General features: G+C 32.5%; 1 protein-coding gene across 1 annotated transcript; it reads left to right on the top strand.

The window, feature by feature from the left end:
- Positions 1-13022: 13022 nt before the first annotated feature.
- LOC132607340 (alkane hydroxylase MAH1-like) lies at positions 13023-15955 on the top strand. The gene is made up of 2 exons (XM_060321274.1): positions 13023-13162; positions 14137-15955. The coding sequence occupies exon 2, from the start codon at positions 14187-14189 to the stop codon at positions 15720-15722; it is 1536 nt and encodes a 511-aa protein (XP_060177257.1). The 5' UTR covers positions 13023-13162; positions 14137-14186; the 3' UTR covers positions 15723-15955.
- Positions 15956-16761: the final 806 nt, after the last annotated feature.

The following is a 16761-nucleotide window of genomic DNA, read 5'->3' as shown; positions in this document are numbered from 1 at the left end:
AGTGGTCGGTGCGCGGTCGCGCAGCTGGAGGGTACTTCGCGCAGGTGATCGCGCAACGAAGGCAGTAACACTGCCTCTGGTGCGCGATCGCTCACCTGAAGGGTACTTCGCGCAGACTGCGCAACGTCCAGTAAAACGGGGATAACTTCTAGCACAGAGCTCCGTTTGAGATCCATAGTATATTGTTGGAAAGGTATTTCAAAGGCCTACAAATTTCATGTTTTGAGTTTTCTCAAATTCCTAACGTCACTACCCGAAAATTGGACATAAGTACAGACTGTCTCAGACTTAGACGAATTTAGAAGGCCTTAAGAACTTCACTTTTTGGTTTGACTTCAAAACGACTGTTTATCACCCGAATGGATTCATATAGCTAAAATATCATCTTTATACTAGTTTCATACATTCACATCTAACTCGAATTTACGGGATGTTACCGATATGGTTTAGTATGAGAGTACGAGGTGTTACAGACAACAGATGTGACGTGGCACTAACGACTCGGTGAGGCGGACGCTACGTGGTATGCCACCTCCCCGCCCAACTCATTTACCCCTCTCTTCCCCTTCTTCAGCAACCACTACGATCTTCTCTCCCTTCACAACCATTGCCACCATTAGCACCACCATCTCCACCTTCACTCCCTCTGCCTACATATTATCTGTTCAAGCTTTAGGCTTTCATTCAATCTTAACAGCTGCCAGATCAGAGTAACTATTGAGAAAATTTCAATGAGCTTTATTAAAAAACGACCTTGAAGTTGACTAAAGTTGCCTTTGCCGGAAGCAGAAAGAGCAGTTTACTAAAGATCAACAATGTAAGGATGATGAATATTCATTTTTTAGAGGAATGTAGCATAGCCTCTTTTCATTTTTTAGTTTTTATATTTTTACATTCACGGATAGGGAAATTTTACCCTGTCATTTATGATACTGATCAAAACCAGCAGTCTTGATGAGCTTAATCTGCTTGTATAAAAGGGGAAAATGAGTAGTGAATCAAAAGGTGTTTCTGCAGATGTAAATGATGCTACTGGAGTTGCTTGGACATGAAATCGTCCTCATTTTAGTTTTTTTTTTTTTTTTTCCTTTCTCATCACGAGATTTATTATTTTAATGAGTTTTGAATCCAAATTTTAGGGAATGAAGGTGGAGATGGTGGTGTGGTGGTGCTAATGGTGCCAGTAGTTGTGAAGGGAGAAGAGATCACAGTGGTGGCTGAAGAAGGAGAAGAGGGGGGTAAATGAGTTGGGCAGTGAGGTGGCATGCCACGTGGCGTTCACCTCACCGAGTTGTCAGTGTCATGTTAGATCTGTTGTCTACCTTAGACAATTTTAACGAGAGAGGGCATATTTGGACTCAAAATATAACAGTAGCGGTATATTAGGACTCAAAGTATAACGAAGGGTATATTTGACCCTTTTCTAATAGTTTAGGGGTATATTTGGCCCTTTTCCGTTTTATTTATTACTCCATCCGGATCAAAAAAAGTGTCTACTTAGCCTTTTTTTTCTTGGGTTAAAAAAAGTATCCACTTATTAAATTAAAAAACAATTGACCTTATTTTTCCAGATTTGCCCCTATTAAATGTTATGTAATCAAATTATAATGTCTATTTAATTAGGGATAATTTAATCAATTTACATATATTTTTTTTAAAATGAATAATTTCTTAAGAGGTGTGCAAACGGTTAAATAGACTTTTTTTTTTTGTTTTATCCGAAGGGAATATTTTATAAGAGGGTGTCTAATCAAACATGAAAGAAATAAATTTGAACGAAAGGAGTATCTGGTAATATGTCGTTTTCATGCAACCTGCTCGCCAACTGGCTTTACTTATGAAAGTACGTACCAACTACTTTTGTCCCGATAGACATAATTAACTGCACGAGTGACTACTGACTAGCAGGTAGCTACTACCATTAAATTCACAAAAGAAATAATCTATATATTGATAAATATTTATATGGGTTGGTTACATCAAATTAATTTAAGACATAATGCACATGCAGCCCCTTAAATCTGTCTTTTTTTTTTATTTTAGTACCTCAATTAAGTATTGTTTCTATTGAACTCTTGAACTCAGGAGTGGATCCAGGATTTAAATTTTATGGGTTCAATCTTAAAATTTTTAGCATTGAATCCGTTATATTTTTAAAATTAGGGGTTCATATCTACTATTTATTGCAATTTTAATAATTTTGTACACATAAATTTAGGTTCCGCGTCAAAAGTTTGGGGTTCAATTGAACCTCTACCTTGTACGCTAGATACGCCTCTGTCTGAATTCATCCTCAAGTATGTCTATCAAATCATCTAAATCTGATTTTTATTAGAAGCAAAAATAATTGTGGTAATGAAGATAAATTAATATTTTAGATGTGTGGTAAGCTATTATTTAGGTCATGGATGTGTCGGTTTCTGCTGGTTCTGCTTTTTCACTGTCAGCTTAATTAAGAGCTTACTCTTTTTTTTCCTCTCAATTGCTGCTAATCTTAGCTAAAAAATGACATAATTAAATTAGAATATTTATTAGCATGTTGCTACATTGAAGATAGAATACTATGTAAGTCAGAATGTGTTTGATAAGCACACTTGAGGACGAGTTCAGGGTTCAATAGGAACAACACTTAGTTGAGGTGTCAAAATGGAAAAAAGGGACAAGTTCAGGAGGTTGCTTATGCATTAAGCCTTAATTTAATTTATTAGAATTAAGTGATTTAATAAAATAAAGATATAACTTAAATAATAACGGTTAAGTGATAAGATTTTATCTAACATATCGACATGGATTTTTTTATTTTATTTTCTATAAAGGTCGACATGCAACTATTAATTTAGTGTAAGTACTAGGTATTGATAAATTTTTACTATATATATTCAGCTGGCAAAGTCATGTTAAACAATCTTTAGACCCTGTTAGATGCGGTTACATGTCTTATTCTCATTTAAATATTTTGACTTTTATTAGCTAAGACGCAAAAAATATCATTTCCAAATAAAAGAAATGTTAGACGTCCCAAAAAATAAAATTAATAGGAGTACATCCCAAAATTACGACCACTCAAAATTACGACTTCTAATTTACTTTATTGGACATTAGTTTCTTTATTATTCCATTCTAAATGAATGAGAGTTGTTTATATTAATAAAAATATAATTTAAGTTTAAATTTCTCATTTCATTCTTAACGATGTGCTTTTATAACGATAGAAATCTCATGGCATGTCTAGACCACAAGTTTCAAAAAAATTTGTTTCATTGCCAAGAGATGTGGTGGGATTATTATAGATGAGATATTCCCACTCTTAACCAAAGATCTTGGTTTCGAGCTCAGGGAATTAAGAAATTCCTCGTAGTGATCTTTGCGCCCTTAAATAGGTCTTAAGCAGCACATATCTAAATTAATTAAGACAATAAATTTTAGATACCAGACAAACAAATTGTATCAAATAAAATTATGTCATGTAAATCAAAATCGAAAGTAACAAAATGAACTTCTCCTTGCTTACCTTTGACTTGGTTCATATACCACATCAACTAAAGAAGAAGGTTAGAAAATGAAGATTTAGTAAATCACTAAAAGTTTTGAGAGGAAATTTGCTTAATGGAAAGGAAAAAACTCAGCACATCTATAATCAATTTATAAAAATTGTAGGAATATCACGAACTGAAAAACAATATTCAAGACTCACATTATTTTTTTGCAAACAAGAGTATTGATAAGAACCTCATTTCTTTATAGAGAGTTGAAAAATAAAAAAGAAAACTTAGCACTGTTACATAAGTTGACCTATTAAATAACATAAAAAGGTCTCAATTTACAAAATTGGCACCACATATGATACGATCCGAATGGCTCAAGTGCTTATGGAGGCAACATAGGGAGGATCTTCAAGCTATGGATCATAGCATGGATGGAGACTACAAGAGTCCAAGAGCCCAAGGCCCAAAGCCTGCCTCTTAAAGTGGCTACAATTGCAAGCTTGGGTGGTTAAAGACTGGAAGGTGGCTATTTGTGCAAAAAGGACTCAATTCCGAAAAGAAGCCATCATCCAAGAAGATCAAACAAGGCTCTTACTTCATTAAGGGTATTATTGTAATAAGCTAGTTTAGTCTTCTTTAGCCTAGGAGTATAAATACTCTACTTAGTTTATTTCATTACTTAGTTTTGAATGATGTTGAGATGAATACTCTAAATGAGTGATAGTTTGTTTGGTAGAATTAGTGTAGTGTTAATCTACTGATTAGTGAGTGTGACAGTTAATTATAGTGGATTTCATTGTTGGCTATTGAATTCATTTTTCATTGATTTCATATTAAAATTGTTCATTTGTGGATTCATTTGATTAACTCTTAATTGAATTTAAATAGTATAGGTTTGTTAGTAGGAATCGATTAGGAGGGTTTGGGTTTAATATACCTAGATTTGCCTATAATTCTTTTATTAACTGGATCTTGCTTTTATCCCTCTATTTCTCATCCCAATTTCTTCACTTCTCATCCTTGATTTCTAATATATCTTTTGTTTCCGCATTTTGTTGTTTGAATCCGTGTTTCCACAAGCCGGATCGTATCAACATAGCCTATATCTATTTTTGCGGCTACAAAATTTGTATCGATAACCAAAAATTAAGAATGCCAACTTTCAAAATATCGGATTGGGCCTTAGATTCTCAAATGACTAATGTATATGGGAAAGAACGTAGTTGTCCTGAAAATAAAATAATTACCCGTCTATATTCCTCTTACTTTCATGCTCCTTAAACTATTTATTCGAAATTCCCCCAAAATTATAATACCAACATGATATATAAATATACTGAGATGGTATCATTTTCATCTATTCAAAAGACACATTTTTCCTAAAAAAAAAATCTATGATACCATCATCTTATATACATATATTATGATGGTATCGTGGAGCGACTGCTTCATTCCTTCAATGACAATGACACACTCCTCAGTCCTCCGCGATACCATCGTCGTACATAAATATACTGAGACGATATCATGGAAGATTTTGCTTCGGTCCTTCTCTTAGTCCTCGAAACCATCACTATATATAAATATATTTTGATGGTATCTGGAGAAAGGAATTTGGGCGAGGGGGTACTAGGGTAAATATTTTTGACCGGTTAGGTAAGAAGTGAAATTAGTTTTGGAGGAGGCATGGGTGGGTAAAAATTTTACATTTTAGGGGTATTTCGTGTTGTTCTATCTAATATATTTGGGGGATCATTTGGTTCCTGATGGGTTTTATGCGTGTGGGTTTAAAGGCAGATAGTAGGGTCATTCGCACGAATGTCCCTATCTTGGGGTGGTTTTTAATTTTTGGCCCTCATATCGCAGGTTTTTAATTTTTGTCCTTCGATACTTTAAGTAATAAAAAGTGGTCGAAAATATTCCTGACATCGAAAAACAAAAAAAGAAATTTGGATCTATGACCTAATTCCGCAAGGCAAGGTTTCATAAAAACTATGTCTATTCGGGAAAAGTTACGCAGAAATCATGCCTTGTCTGGCATAGTTCTGTAGAAACTAAATTATCGGGGATAACTTAATTTCTACAGAACTATGCCGAACAAGGCATGATTTCTATGTAACTTTGCCCAAATAAACATAGTTTCTATGAAACTTTATCTTATGAAATTATTTTTTTCTTAACTCTGCTGGAGATCAAATCCAAAATCTCTGATTTCGTAGGGAAATTCGCCAAAAATTGTAGATAGGAGGGTCACTGGCACTTATATCCCTATGTTGTCTTGGTCTTTAAAATTTATCCCTCACATCAGTTGCTAAAGGATAAAAATTGAAGATCAGGCCATTTGAAGGGCAAAAATTAAAGACCAACCTATTTGAAGGGGAAAATGTGCATTTTCTTCCGGAAAGGTTTTTTTTTTTTTTGCGCGGATTTCCCTTCAAAGGGATTGGTCTTTAATTTTTGCCCCTCAATTTGGTGGTCTTTAATTTTTGCCGTTCGCCTAATACACCGAAGTTCTGGGTTCGAACCCTGGCTCAGTCAAGAAAAAACAAAAGAATTTCGCAAGGTAGAGGGTTGTAGCAAAATTAAGCCTATTCGGACAAAAATTAGGCCTTAAGGCAAACTCTACCTTAAACTTTTGGCCTAGTCCCAAATTTTCTAGAATTCAACTATTCTTTTTGTATCTAAAATGATTCAGAGGCAAGGAAGGCACTAATACCCAGATGATTCATCCTAACTGTTGCAAATACACATACATATGTTTCCATGCTGCAACATCCATGAAAGTAAACCATACACTGCTATAAAATTTTACAATAAAAGATGAGTACTGAAGTAAGCTACAAAACTACTTATAACATAAGGACAAGAAACAAAATATGTAAAGAAGCAGAACAATGTGACAGAAATTAAAGACAGCATTGCGTGGAGCTTACCAATAAAAGCTCAAGACCATGGAAAGAAGAGTAAGACCTTGAGGAGAAACCAAATGAAAGAAGGAAGTAGCTAGTAAGTTAAAGCAAGAGTTCGCCTTATGCCTTCAAAACTAAGGCCGAGTTTCGCATGCAAAACTCTGCCTTGCGAATCCAAGTTCTGCCTTGCAAAATATTTTTAAATTTTTTATTGAGTGGGGATTTGAACCCGGAACCTACGAGTTTTAGACGAAGGACAAAAATTAAAGACCAGCAATTTGAGGGGAAAAATTAAAGACACCCCGAAATAAAGACATTTCTGCCAATGGCCCGTTTCTGATGGGTCTGGGTGATCTGTTTTTCACTTGGGTTTTGGTCTGTGTTGGGCTTTAGGAAGTTGGACCAATGGTTTGGTTTTGGGGTTGGTGGTGGGGCTTGCCCTTTTTGTCCTTTTTCTGATTTTCCTTTTGTTTCCCTAGTGATGATGATGATGATGATGATATTATGACGAGTACTTGCCATTTCACTACCATCCTTATTAATCTCTTAATTATTTCCTTTCTCCCCCTTAAAGTTCACATCCGCCAAATACATCATGACAAGTATATCAAGAACTTTTGTACCATTTAGATGTAAGGCATTGATTATCAATGAACAAGGTATTAATGACTAGTGTTATATTTAGCCAGGCCATTCCTAGAAGATATAAATATATATTGAAATGTTTGGTACGTCTTTTTCATGCAACTTAATGGCCAACAAATTTACTATTGATGAACTGTAAAATACCAGAAGTAAAGAAAAGGCATGCAAAGAAGAATATGCTAATTACTAATTAAGTAAAATAGCTTCTTAGAAAAAAATTAATGTGTGAAACTTTTAAATAAATGGTTAAGATAACAATCATTGCTGAAAATTAAAAGTTAAATTACTACGTACAACAACAAGGAAATTCATGGTAAATTTAAAAATCTGAAAACCTAAAAGAGTAGTATTATTTAATAGTTGATAGTTAAGCTTTCGAGAAGTCAAAAGTGTTTATTTTCTTAAAAATACAGTTATTTTAAAGTATTAGAATTTTGATAAAGCTTTTAGGAGAAAAAAAATATCTTTGAGTCACTTTTGAAACTTCGGTCAAACACAAATTGATGCTCTAATATCATAAAAGTGGAAATAACACTTTGGACCAAAAAACACTTTTTAAACGGGAAATAGCCGTTTTCATCCCATTGCACTTTTGGTTCCTATATATTTGAATTGGCATATTTAGGAGCCGTTTGGACATGATTTGAATTCATGATTTGAAGCTATGAGATGAAATCATGTTTGGACATGCAATTTATATTTCTTAAGTTGTATTTTTTCTTATAGACATAAAAACCCCACAAGTTGTGAAAACTATCAAAATTTTCCCCATTTTTATATAGTTTTACCAAATGAGCAAGTCATAGTTCATAACAAAATTAATACGCTATTAGAAGGTTTTTCTAAAAAATATCAATTAATCAAACTTTAGTTTAATAAAAAGGAAAATTTAACATGAATAGTAATGTAACTACTCTTTAATATAATCCTCCCACATAAATAAAGGTTGATAGAAGTTAATGGGGTTGATAAATGGTTGGTGGGAGTAATTGTTAAAAATATCTACCAACTTATGAGTCTTTTTTAACAAAATATAAACTCATGAGTCAAGTTTTACATTTAAAAATTTTGAAATCATGATTTGAGATTTCATCTCATGAGATGAAATTGCATGTCCAAACACTGATTTCATCTCATGACATGAAACCAGTGGCGGATCCATAATTTAGACATTTCGGGTGCCACTCTCCTATAAATGTAAACGTATTGCAATTTACACGGGCCAATTAATGGAGTACACGTTTGATCCGTTTGATCAAATTTGGATTGCGGTTCGGATAATTTGTCTTTTTTAGTTTACATAAACAAATTATTCCAAATATTATATAAAGTAGAAAAAATTACGCTCATATAGGTACATCAACTCAAGCTTACAAGCATAATATTTACTATAACATAAAGAAAATTTCTTTTTTAAATCATCGTGAACCAAGACTCAACATACATTTTCTTTGCATTTTGTTAACCATTTTAATAAAATAACATGTAAAACTAAAGATAAGAAATAACAATGGAAGAGAGCTGCAGGAAAAAAATTATTAAAATTTTGACGAAGAGAGAGGAGAAGATTTGGGAGAAGAGAAAAGAGTTTTTTGGAAGAAGAAAACTATTTATTGTCTTGTTGATATTTTATGCTTAAAATAAATAGGAAGAGAAATGGTACGAGTCCAGACAAGATAAATAAAGACTTGTTAATTAAGTATATTACCAAACTAGTCAATTTGAAGTGCGGTTGTTAAATTGAGTATGTTGTTGTTGTTATTATTGGCGGACTCTATTTTGAAACTTCTTTTTTTTGAAAAAAGAACGCATTCATGTCCAAACGGATTAGATCTCAATAAAGCGGTTGTTAAAAGTCTAAATAATCTTAGTCAATATCAGAATAATAAGTATGTTTAAGCTTCTAATTAAATACAAATAGATTAGATCTCATCAAGTAAGGGTTTAAATCTAATAGTGATAAATTGGTTTCGAATAATATTTAGTTAAAACTATATTTTTATATTATAATTTTTCCATTGTATATGAATATAACCCTTTTGTTTCCATTTATTAGAGAGTTAATTCTAATGTTTTCATGAGCTTCTCCTCCTTTGAAATCTAAAAGGATTTTTTTGTGTGTGTTCTTTTCTCATTATTTTATCAGATTTATGGTAGAAAGCCCAAAAAACCTCAAACATTACTTCTTTCATTCTCTTAATTAGCCTCTCTCTCATCCAATTTCTATGACCCATCAAATTGTTGGTCATCAAGATTCAAGAATAATGAACCAGAATTAAGAATAATAAATAAGAATATTAACAATAATATAAATTAAGAAGTAATATATAATAAATAAGAGCTGCTTACTGTAGACACTTTATTTTTATTCTCTTTATTTTTATATTATTTGCACAAAAATAGAAATCAAGGTCTGAAAACATTAGTGAAGGTTATAAAATCAATAATATAGACAATCACGAAGCAATTTTATGTGGCATAATTGATTGCTTAATTGTTCTCTCGTAAATTGGTCATTATTTATTCCAAGTTAGTAGCAACTTTTTTGAAGCCTATATCCGTATATACTTTATTAATGGGTGGAAGAAAACTAAAAGTATCCTGCCGTCCATATTTGTGTATAACAAATTGGGAAACTGAAGAAAAAATAAGGGAAGAATAAAAAATACGCAATGGTTGTGCCGTGTGCAGCGCCGAATTAAAGGTTAGCAATAGATAAAACTCAATAACTGATGAAAGAAAATGAGCGAAGGCAGTAAAAATAATAAATTGACATTACACAAATAGTGCTAGAAAATAAGAGAGGAAAAGAGAAGTACCAAAACTACAGATAATGATACTCACCAAACACACATCGACAAAAGTAGAGTAATAATTACAGGATCAAGTAATTCAATATTATGCGTTTTTCATTGGCTAGAGCAGTTAAGTGGAATGTCATTAGAAGTACCATAAGGGAAAGGGGAAAAAAAAGAGTTTTACTTAATGTTAACGACGAAAACAAACTTACAAGAACGAAAAGAAAGCAATTACAACGATAAAAAAAGGACTAAATCGGGAAAAAAAAGTTTCGACCAACCTAAATTTGTCAAGGTGGAGTCTTTATAAACCAAACGCGCAAAGATGCCCGCAAGCACACACTAAAGAGGAAGAAGAAATCATCCAACATGGCCATGCCGAATAGCAAAACGGGAGTATGAAATAGGTTATACTTATTGGCAAGGTTAATTTTATGTTCTACAATTTTGGAAAAGTAATTGTGAATATGATTAGCTATATATATATAGCGCCCTTCATTTTCTTCAAGAAGAATAGGAGGCGGCATATGCAAATTAATTGCAATGATTTATTATGACGGTTAGGCAAGAAACAATTATTCATTTAATAGCAATGACTCTTGAAATTTTTGTACCGGTTATCTCTTAAGGGACGTGACTTTTGGACTTTTAGTGTAGGTTTAAATGAAAACAATGATAGGGTGAGATATTTAAATTGAAGAAAAATGAGGAAAAAGCCAAAAATAAAGATAAATAGCTTTCTAGGCCATAGAGAGGTGTCGCATCATGCAGGGGTTCGAACTAGCACCCCTGGGGAGGAAAACCAAGAGCCTAACCATAGGCACCACGACATCAATTGTTATTTTGGCTGGCACGATTAGGATTTATACTATATCGTACAAATATATACATAGTTTCAACCGAGGCGGCATTCCCACGTCACTATATAGATCCGTCCCTGCATGAAACCATGACATGAAATCACATGTCCAAACGCCTACTTAGTCTTTAATTAATCAAAATAAGAGATTATAGTCATATTCCAAATATAAGTTTGGCCAAATAGCAATACATACTTTACCCCTCAAGTTGTAAAGATTTTCCTTTCCCTTTGCACGCCTAAAATTGGCTAATGATTTATTACACAGCCTCAACTTATCGAAAGTGAGTTTATTAAATTGAATGACCACTTTAAACGAATATGTGTATAACACGGAATAGCACGTGTCCGAAACATGTCATGAACTAACAGAAAGAAAACATTTTGGTCCATTTGTTACACCAAAATTTTCTGTCCTTTCCCCATCCTCATTTATTTTCGCTTTTGAAGGATTGGCCAGAACTTTATTAAAAGATACAATAATTTTCCTCAACATGCCGATATGGACGCAACAATAAATAAATTGAAGTAAAATAATCACAGGGTAAGTTGAAATTGAAAGTGATTGCAACTTTTTGAAACCTAAACAAAATGTATGAAATTTCTCTAGTGTTATATGTATGTGTAGCGTGTATCTTTTTACTTTTTATTTTTGTAATTGCACACTACAATATAGTTTTGACCAAATAAAAGGTTTATGTATATGCGAATTTTTGAATTTAGAACTAAATCACTAAACTAGAAGCGGATTCGGAATGTTCTTTTAAAAACAAAAAAATTATATACACATATATGCACACATGCACAATGCCCAAAATGCAAATCTGTTTATTTATTTTCTTGGTACATTGTAAGAAAAAAAAAAATCAAAATCTTTCATAAGCAACATGACTTAAATTTGTTGCAGGCTTTCATATGATTTTTTTTTTCACGTTCGTATCCTCTATTTGCTTGAAAATTGACACATTAGTTGGCCTCCATAATGTATATGTTCAATGATTGCCGCGTTAACTTCCAAAAATTATTTACAATCTTCACAAATAACCCTCAAGGATTGAGATTATAAGTATCCATTGAGAAATTTGACGGTTATAAAGCGATTTATTTTCAGTAATTCTTTGAATCCATTTCTTTTGCTAAGTTATGTCATAATGATTGCAAATATATATTTGTGTTTGTTCTACTTTGTTCCCTTTTTTTTTTTTTTTTTTTTTTTTACGTTTTATTAGTATTTATTTTATGCTTTACTTAGAAATTCAAAGCACAATAAATATACGTAGGAAATAGAAAAATAAATAGAATAAGTGGAAGTAAAATTGACGTTCACCGCAATAACAACATACCCAGTGAAATCTCACAAAGTGGAGTCTGAGGAGGGTAAAGTGTAGGCAGACCTTACTCCTATCTTGGAGGATAGAGAGATTGTATCTGATACTCTCGATGAAAATTGACTTTCACTGCCGCACCTATATCTATCATCAAATATATTACGCGGTACCGCCACCCTACACAAATTAACCTTCCCTCCTAAACTTTAATAGGCACCTGGACATTAAAAAGAGTCATATTTGAAAGAAAAATATTTTAAATGTATTTTAAAACTGAATTCATGTATGAATATGCACTTAACTTGAAAAACAATACTCCGTTGTCCCAATTTATATGATGTGTTTCACTCGACATGGAGTTTAAGAAAAAAAAAAGACATTTGTTACATATATAATCTAAAATAAGCCATAGATATTTATATGACCAATCATCTCATTAAAGGTAAGATGAGCATTTATAAAGTTAAATTATTAAAAAATATATAAATGTGCCATTTGTTTTGTTACATTAAAAATCAAAGAATGTTACATAAATTGGGAAGGAGGGAGTAGAAACTTGTGAGTGATTTTCTTTTTTTACTTAAAGAATAATTTAAAATTACTTTTACAAACTTGAAACTCATCTTTCAAAAGAAATCAGTCAAATTCATTATGAGACGACGCTTCGCTTTTTATTAGTACTTTACTATTTTCGTATTTCTTATTCTTAGTTTCTATTACTATTTGTTGTATTTTCTGCTTTGATTTTCTTACTATTATCTTGTTGTTGTTAATGCTTATATTTTCATAAAATGTTGTGTTTATGCTTTACTTGAGCATAGAGTCTTTCAGAAACAGCCTCAGTACCTGCACAAGATAGGGTAAGGGACCTGCACACACTACCCTCTCAAGACCTCACTTATGAAATTAAATTGAGTATGTTGTTGTTTTTGTTATTATTGGCGGACTCTATTTTGAAACTTCTTTTTTTTGAAAAAAGAACGCATTCATGTCCAAACGGTTCCTCCCGTACCATAAAGCCCCATTTTATCCAAGATCTGCAATCTCAAGGGCTTTACTATTCAAAAATCTATACAAAGGGCTCCTCCACGAAAATTCACACTCATCCGAGGAAACCACTGCTTCATATTTGCTCATGGTATTTCTCTAAAATTTTGTTTTATATAAACTCTCAGTTTCTACTGCTGTCATATTTCTTCATTGTTTTTTTTTTAGGAATTTGTCTTTTCTTGAATGTTCATCAAAAAGTTTGGACTTCATTCATGAGTTTTAAGTTATATGCATGGTTAGTATAGTCAAATTTTACGCCATCAAGTCATAGTTACATGTTATAGTAACTTGTCTTATTTTTTTATATTTACATATTCCATATTTTTAATTTACTGTAGACATTTTTGGGATGACCTGATAAAATAAAAAATTCTTTACATTAGCTATGTATATAACCTGAATTCATGATATATAGATTTATATGTGTGTGTGTGTGTTATATGTGAGAATATAAGGTATTAAATAAATTTGCTTAGCTCTTCTTTCCCTTTTGTTTTACTAGGGAGGTTAAATGATTGGTCTTTTGGATAGGACGTTTTGGTGTTTGTTAGAAATTGAATTGGATACACATATATGGGTTTATTCATTTTTTGAGATCTAGTGATAGAAAAAGGATTTTCTAAGGGTGTTGCCCAATTATCTTCAGTGTTAAGGTGAAATTTTGAAAACTAATATTTAAATGCCAATAGATGTATATATTGGGTGAATTCTTCATCTGATTAATTTTTGTTGAGTAAAAGTTATTCATTAAAAGTTATTCATTCTTATAGTTAAGTAATTTAAGGTAGCTGACAAATTAGTTGAAGCGTCCAAAACACTGTATTGAACTATACAAGCACTAAGAGCTGGTAGAGCAACTCGTTTGTACGCCTAACAATGTTTTTCGAAGGAGTTCTATATATAATTCTGTCTTCATGATGTGATTGTTACTTCTTTTCTCAAAAAAAAAAAAAAAAAAAAAAGCTAGTCCTTGATTTTTTTTTGCCATCCTCTCTCTTTTCCATGTAGTTTATCGAAAATAATAAAAGTATTTTTTTTGATATTTGTCTTAATTCTGTGCAGACATTATAAGAACAAAGCTAGCTTGAAAAATTGAAGTAACTTGAACCACAATGGATGTTCTTGAATACTCTCTTTTTCCCTTGATAATCTTGTGCTTCACTTATTGGTACTTCAAAAATAAATCTTCAGCCCCAACAAATTGGCCTCTGGTTGGAATGTTGCCTGGATTTATTCACAATGTTCATCGAATCCATGAATTTTTCACTGACATTCTCTTAGAAACTAAAAGCAATTTTGAGTTCCATGGTCCTGTTTTTGGTAACATGAACATGTTATTCACTAGTGATCCTGCAAATATCCACTATATCCTTAGTAGAAACTTCTCAAACTATCCAAAGGGACCTGAGTTTCGTAAAATATTCGATATATTAGGAAATGGGATCTTCAATGTTGATTATGAGTTATGGGAGATTCATAGGAAAACCACTATGTCCTTAATGAACCATGCCAAGTTCCAAGTTTTGTTAGAGAGGAACGTGTGGGACACTATAGTTAAAGGCCTCGTACCAATTCTTGATGCTTTTGTAGAACGAGGCACGATGTTTGATTTGCAAGACATTTTTCAGAGATTCACTTTTGATGCTATCAGCAAATTGTTACTTGATCATGATCCGAAAAGTTTGTCTGTAAATTTACCTCATGTGCCATGTGAAAAGGCGTTCAACGTCATGGTGGATGCACTTTTGTACAGACACGTCTTACCAGAAAGCTACTGGAAATTGCAAAAATGGCTTCGAATTGGTAAAGAGAAGAATCTCATTAAAGCATGGGAAGCTTTCGATCAATTCATATATCCTGCGATTTCACAGAAGCAAGAAAAGCTGAGGAATAAAAACATTAAAGACGAGGATCAAGAGTATGACTTATTTGGTGATTATATTAAAGCATACAATCAGTGGACAAATGAAGATAGTAATTCAGGTAATGTACAAGAATTTCTAAGAGATACTTTCTTGAATTTGATATTTGCTGGGAGAGACGCCACAAGCACAACTCTCACTTGGTTTTTTTGGCTCTTGGCTAAAAATCCCTTAGTAGAGACAAAGATTAGAGAAGAGATTCAACAACAATTGCATCTAAAAGAAGATGAAAATCTCAAGTTTTTCAACATAGAAGAATCACGAAAATTGGTCTATCTACATTGTGCATTTTGTGAAGCTCTTCGACTATTCCCACCCGTTGCAATTGAGCATAAAGCTCCAGTTGAACTCGATATCCTTCCAAGTGGTCACCGTGTGAGCCCAAACACGAAAATATTGATATCGGTTTATACAATGGGGAGAATGGAGAGTTTATGGGGAAAAGATTGCTTAGAATTTAAGCCAGAGAGATGGATTTCAGAGCGAGGAGAAGTCAAGCACGAGCCATCTTACAAATTTCCAGCGTTTCATGCGGGGCCAAGGACTTGTTTAGGGAAAGATATGGCATTTATTGAGATGAAAATGGTGGCAGCTACCATAATATACAATTATCATATTCAATTAGTGCAAGCACAAGCAATTTCGCCTACTGCTACTGTAGTAATTCGAATGACACATGGTTTGAAGGTTAAGGTCGTCAAAAAGGTTCCTCTTCAGTCCAAATGAGTGTTGGTGCAAAAGTGCATTTAATTGCTTACAAATAAGCTAATATGCAATAAGATTAGTGGAAATCAAGTTTTTTTCCACTTTCTAATTGTTTTAGTGAATGTAAATAAAGTTTGGGCTGCTAGTGTTAGAAATCCTTCTAATGGGTTGGACTAATATATATTGTTTTGGGCCATGCATGGACTATATTTGTTTGTTAAATTGTTAGCAATTTTGCACTCTTGTTTCCTTTCCATCCCTTAAGGTTCATATCCCCCAAATCCATTACAAGAAGTTGTTTTTAATAATGCCCATCCCTCCTTAAGGTTTGGGAGGAATTTTTTTATTTCCCAGACATGAATTTTCTGTATTTTTATCTACTTGTGGTGCCTGGTATAAGTTTTATGTTGCGTTCAATTCTAATATTTAACTGAATTTTTCTGATGTCTCTAGTTAAATTTCTTTAATACTATAATTTTATTAAATATAACAGTTAGAATTCGTTAAATATTTGATTGGCCATAAAAATTATTCACTTTCTTGAGGAATATTTTTTCACTTTATTTGAAAGTAGTGTTTGGTCATGAAAAGTTTAAATCCAACTTGAAGTTGTATTTAAAATTTGAAAAACAACTTATAAGATGTTTTCACTTTTTGAAGTTATTAATAAGTACTATATTCAAACATGAACGTTATTCCACATACTCTTTGTGAAAAGTATAATTAAACGCAGCTCCATCTTCAACTTCAACTCTACAAATTTTAAACAAAGTGAAACATATTTGGTATCAATCCTACTTAAAAGACAAAAATTACTCAAATTTATATCGATAGACTATTTTAAACTTAGAACCGAATTTAAAGGACTAGTTTTGTCTTTTTCTGGCACTTGATGATCCCAATCTATATATATATAAAAGCAAGTCAAAGGCCCGGTGACGTGGTACATTCTAAATACAGGAATTATATTTATCTTTTTTCCAGTTTTTTTTTTTTTTTTTTTTTTCCAGTTATGTTACCTGCTACTATTACGGAGTATAACAAAATATAACTCAAAGGT

The sequence above is a fragment of the Lycium barbarum genome, chromosome 8 (assembly GCF_019175385.1).
Source record: "Lycium barbarum isolate Lr01 chromosome 8, ASM1917538v2, whole genome shotgun sequence".
NCBI lineage: Eukaryota > Viridiplantae > Streptophyta > Magnoliopsida > Solanales > Solanaceae > Lycium > Lycium barbarum.
This window is presented reverse-complemented; position numbering and strand designations above follow the sequence as displayed.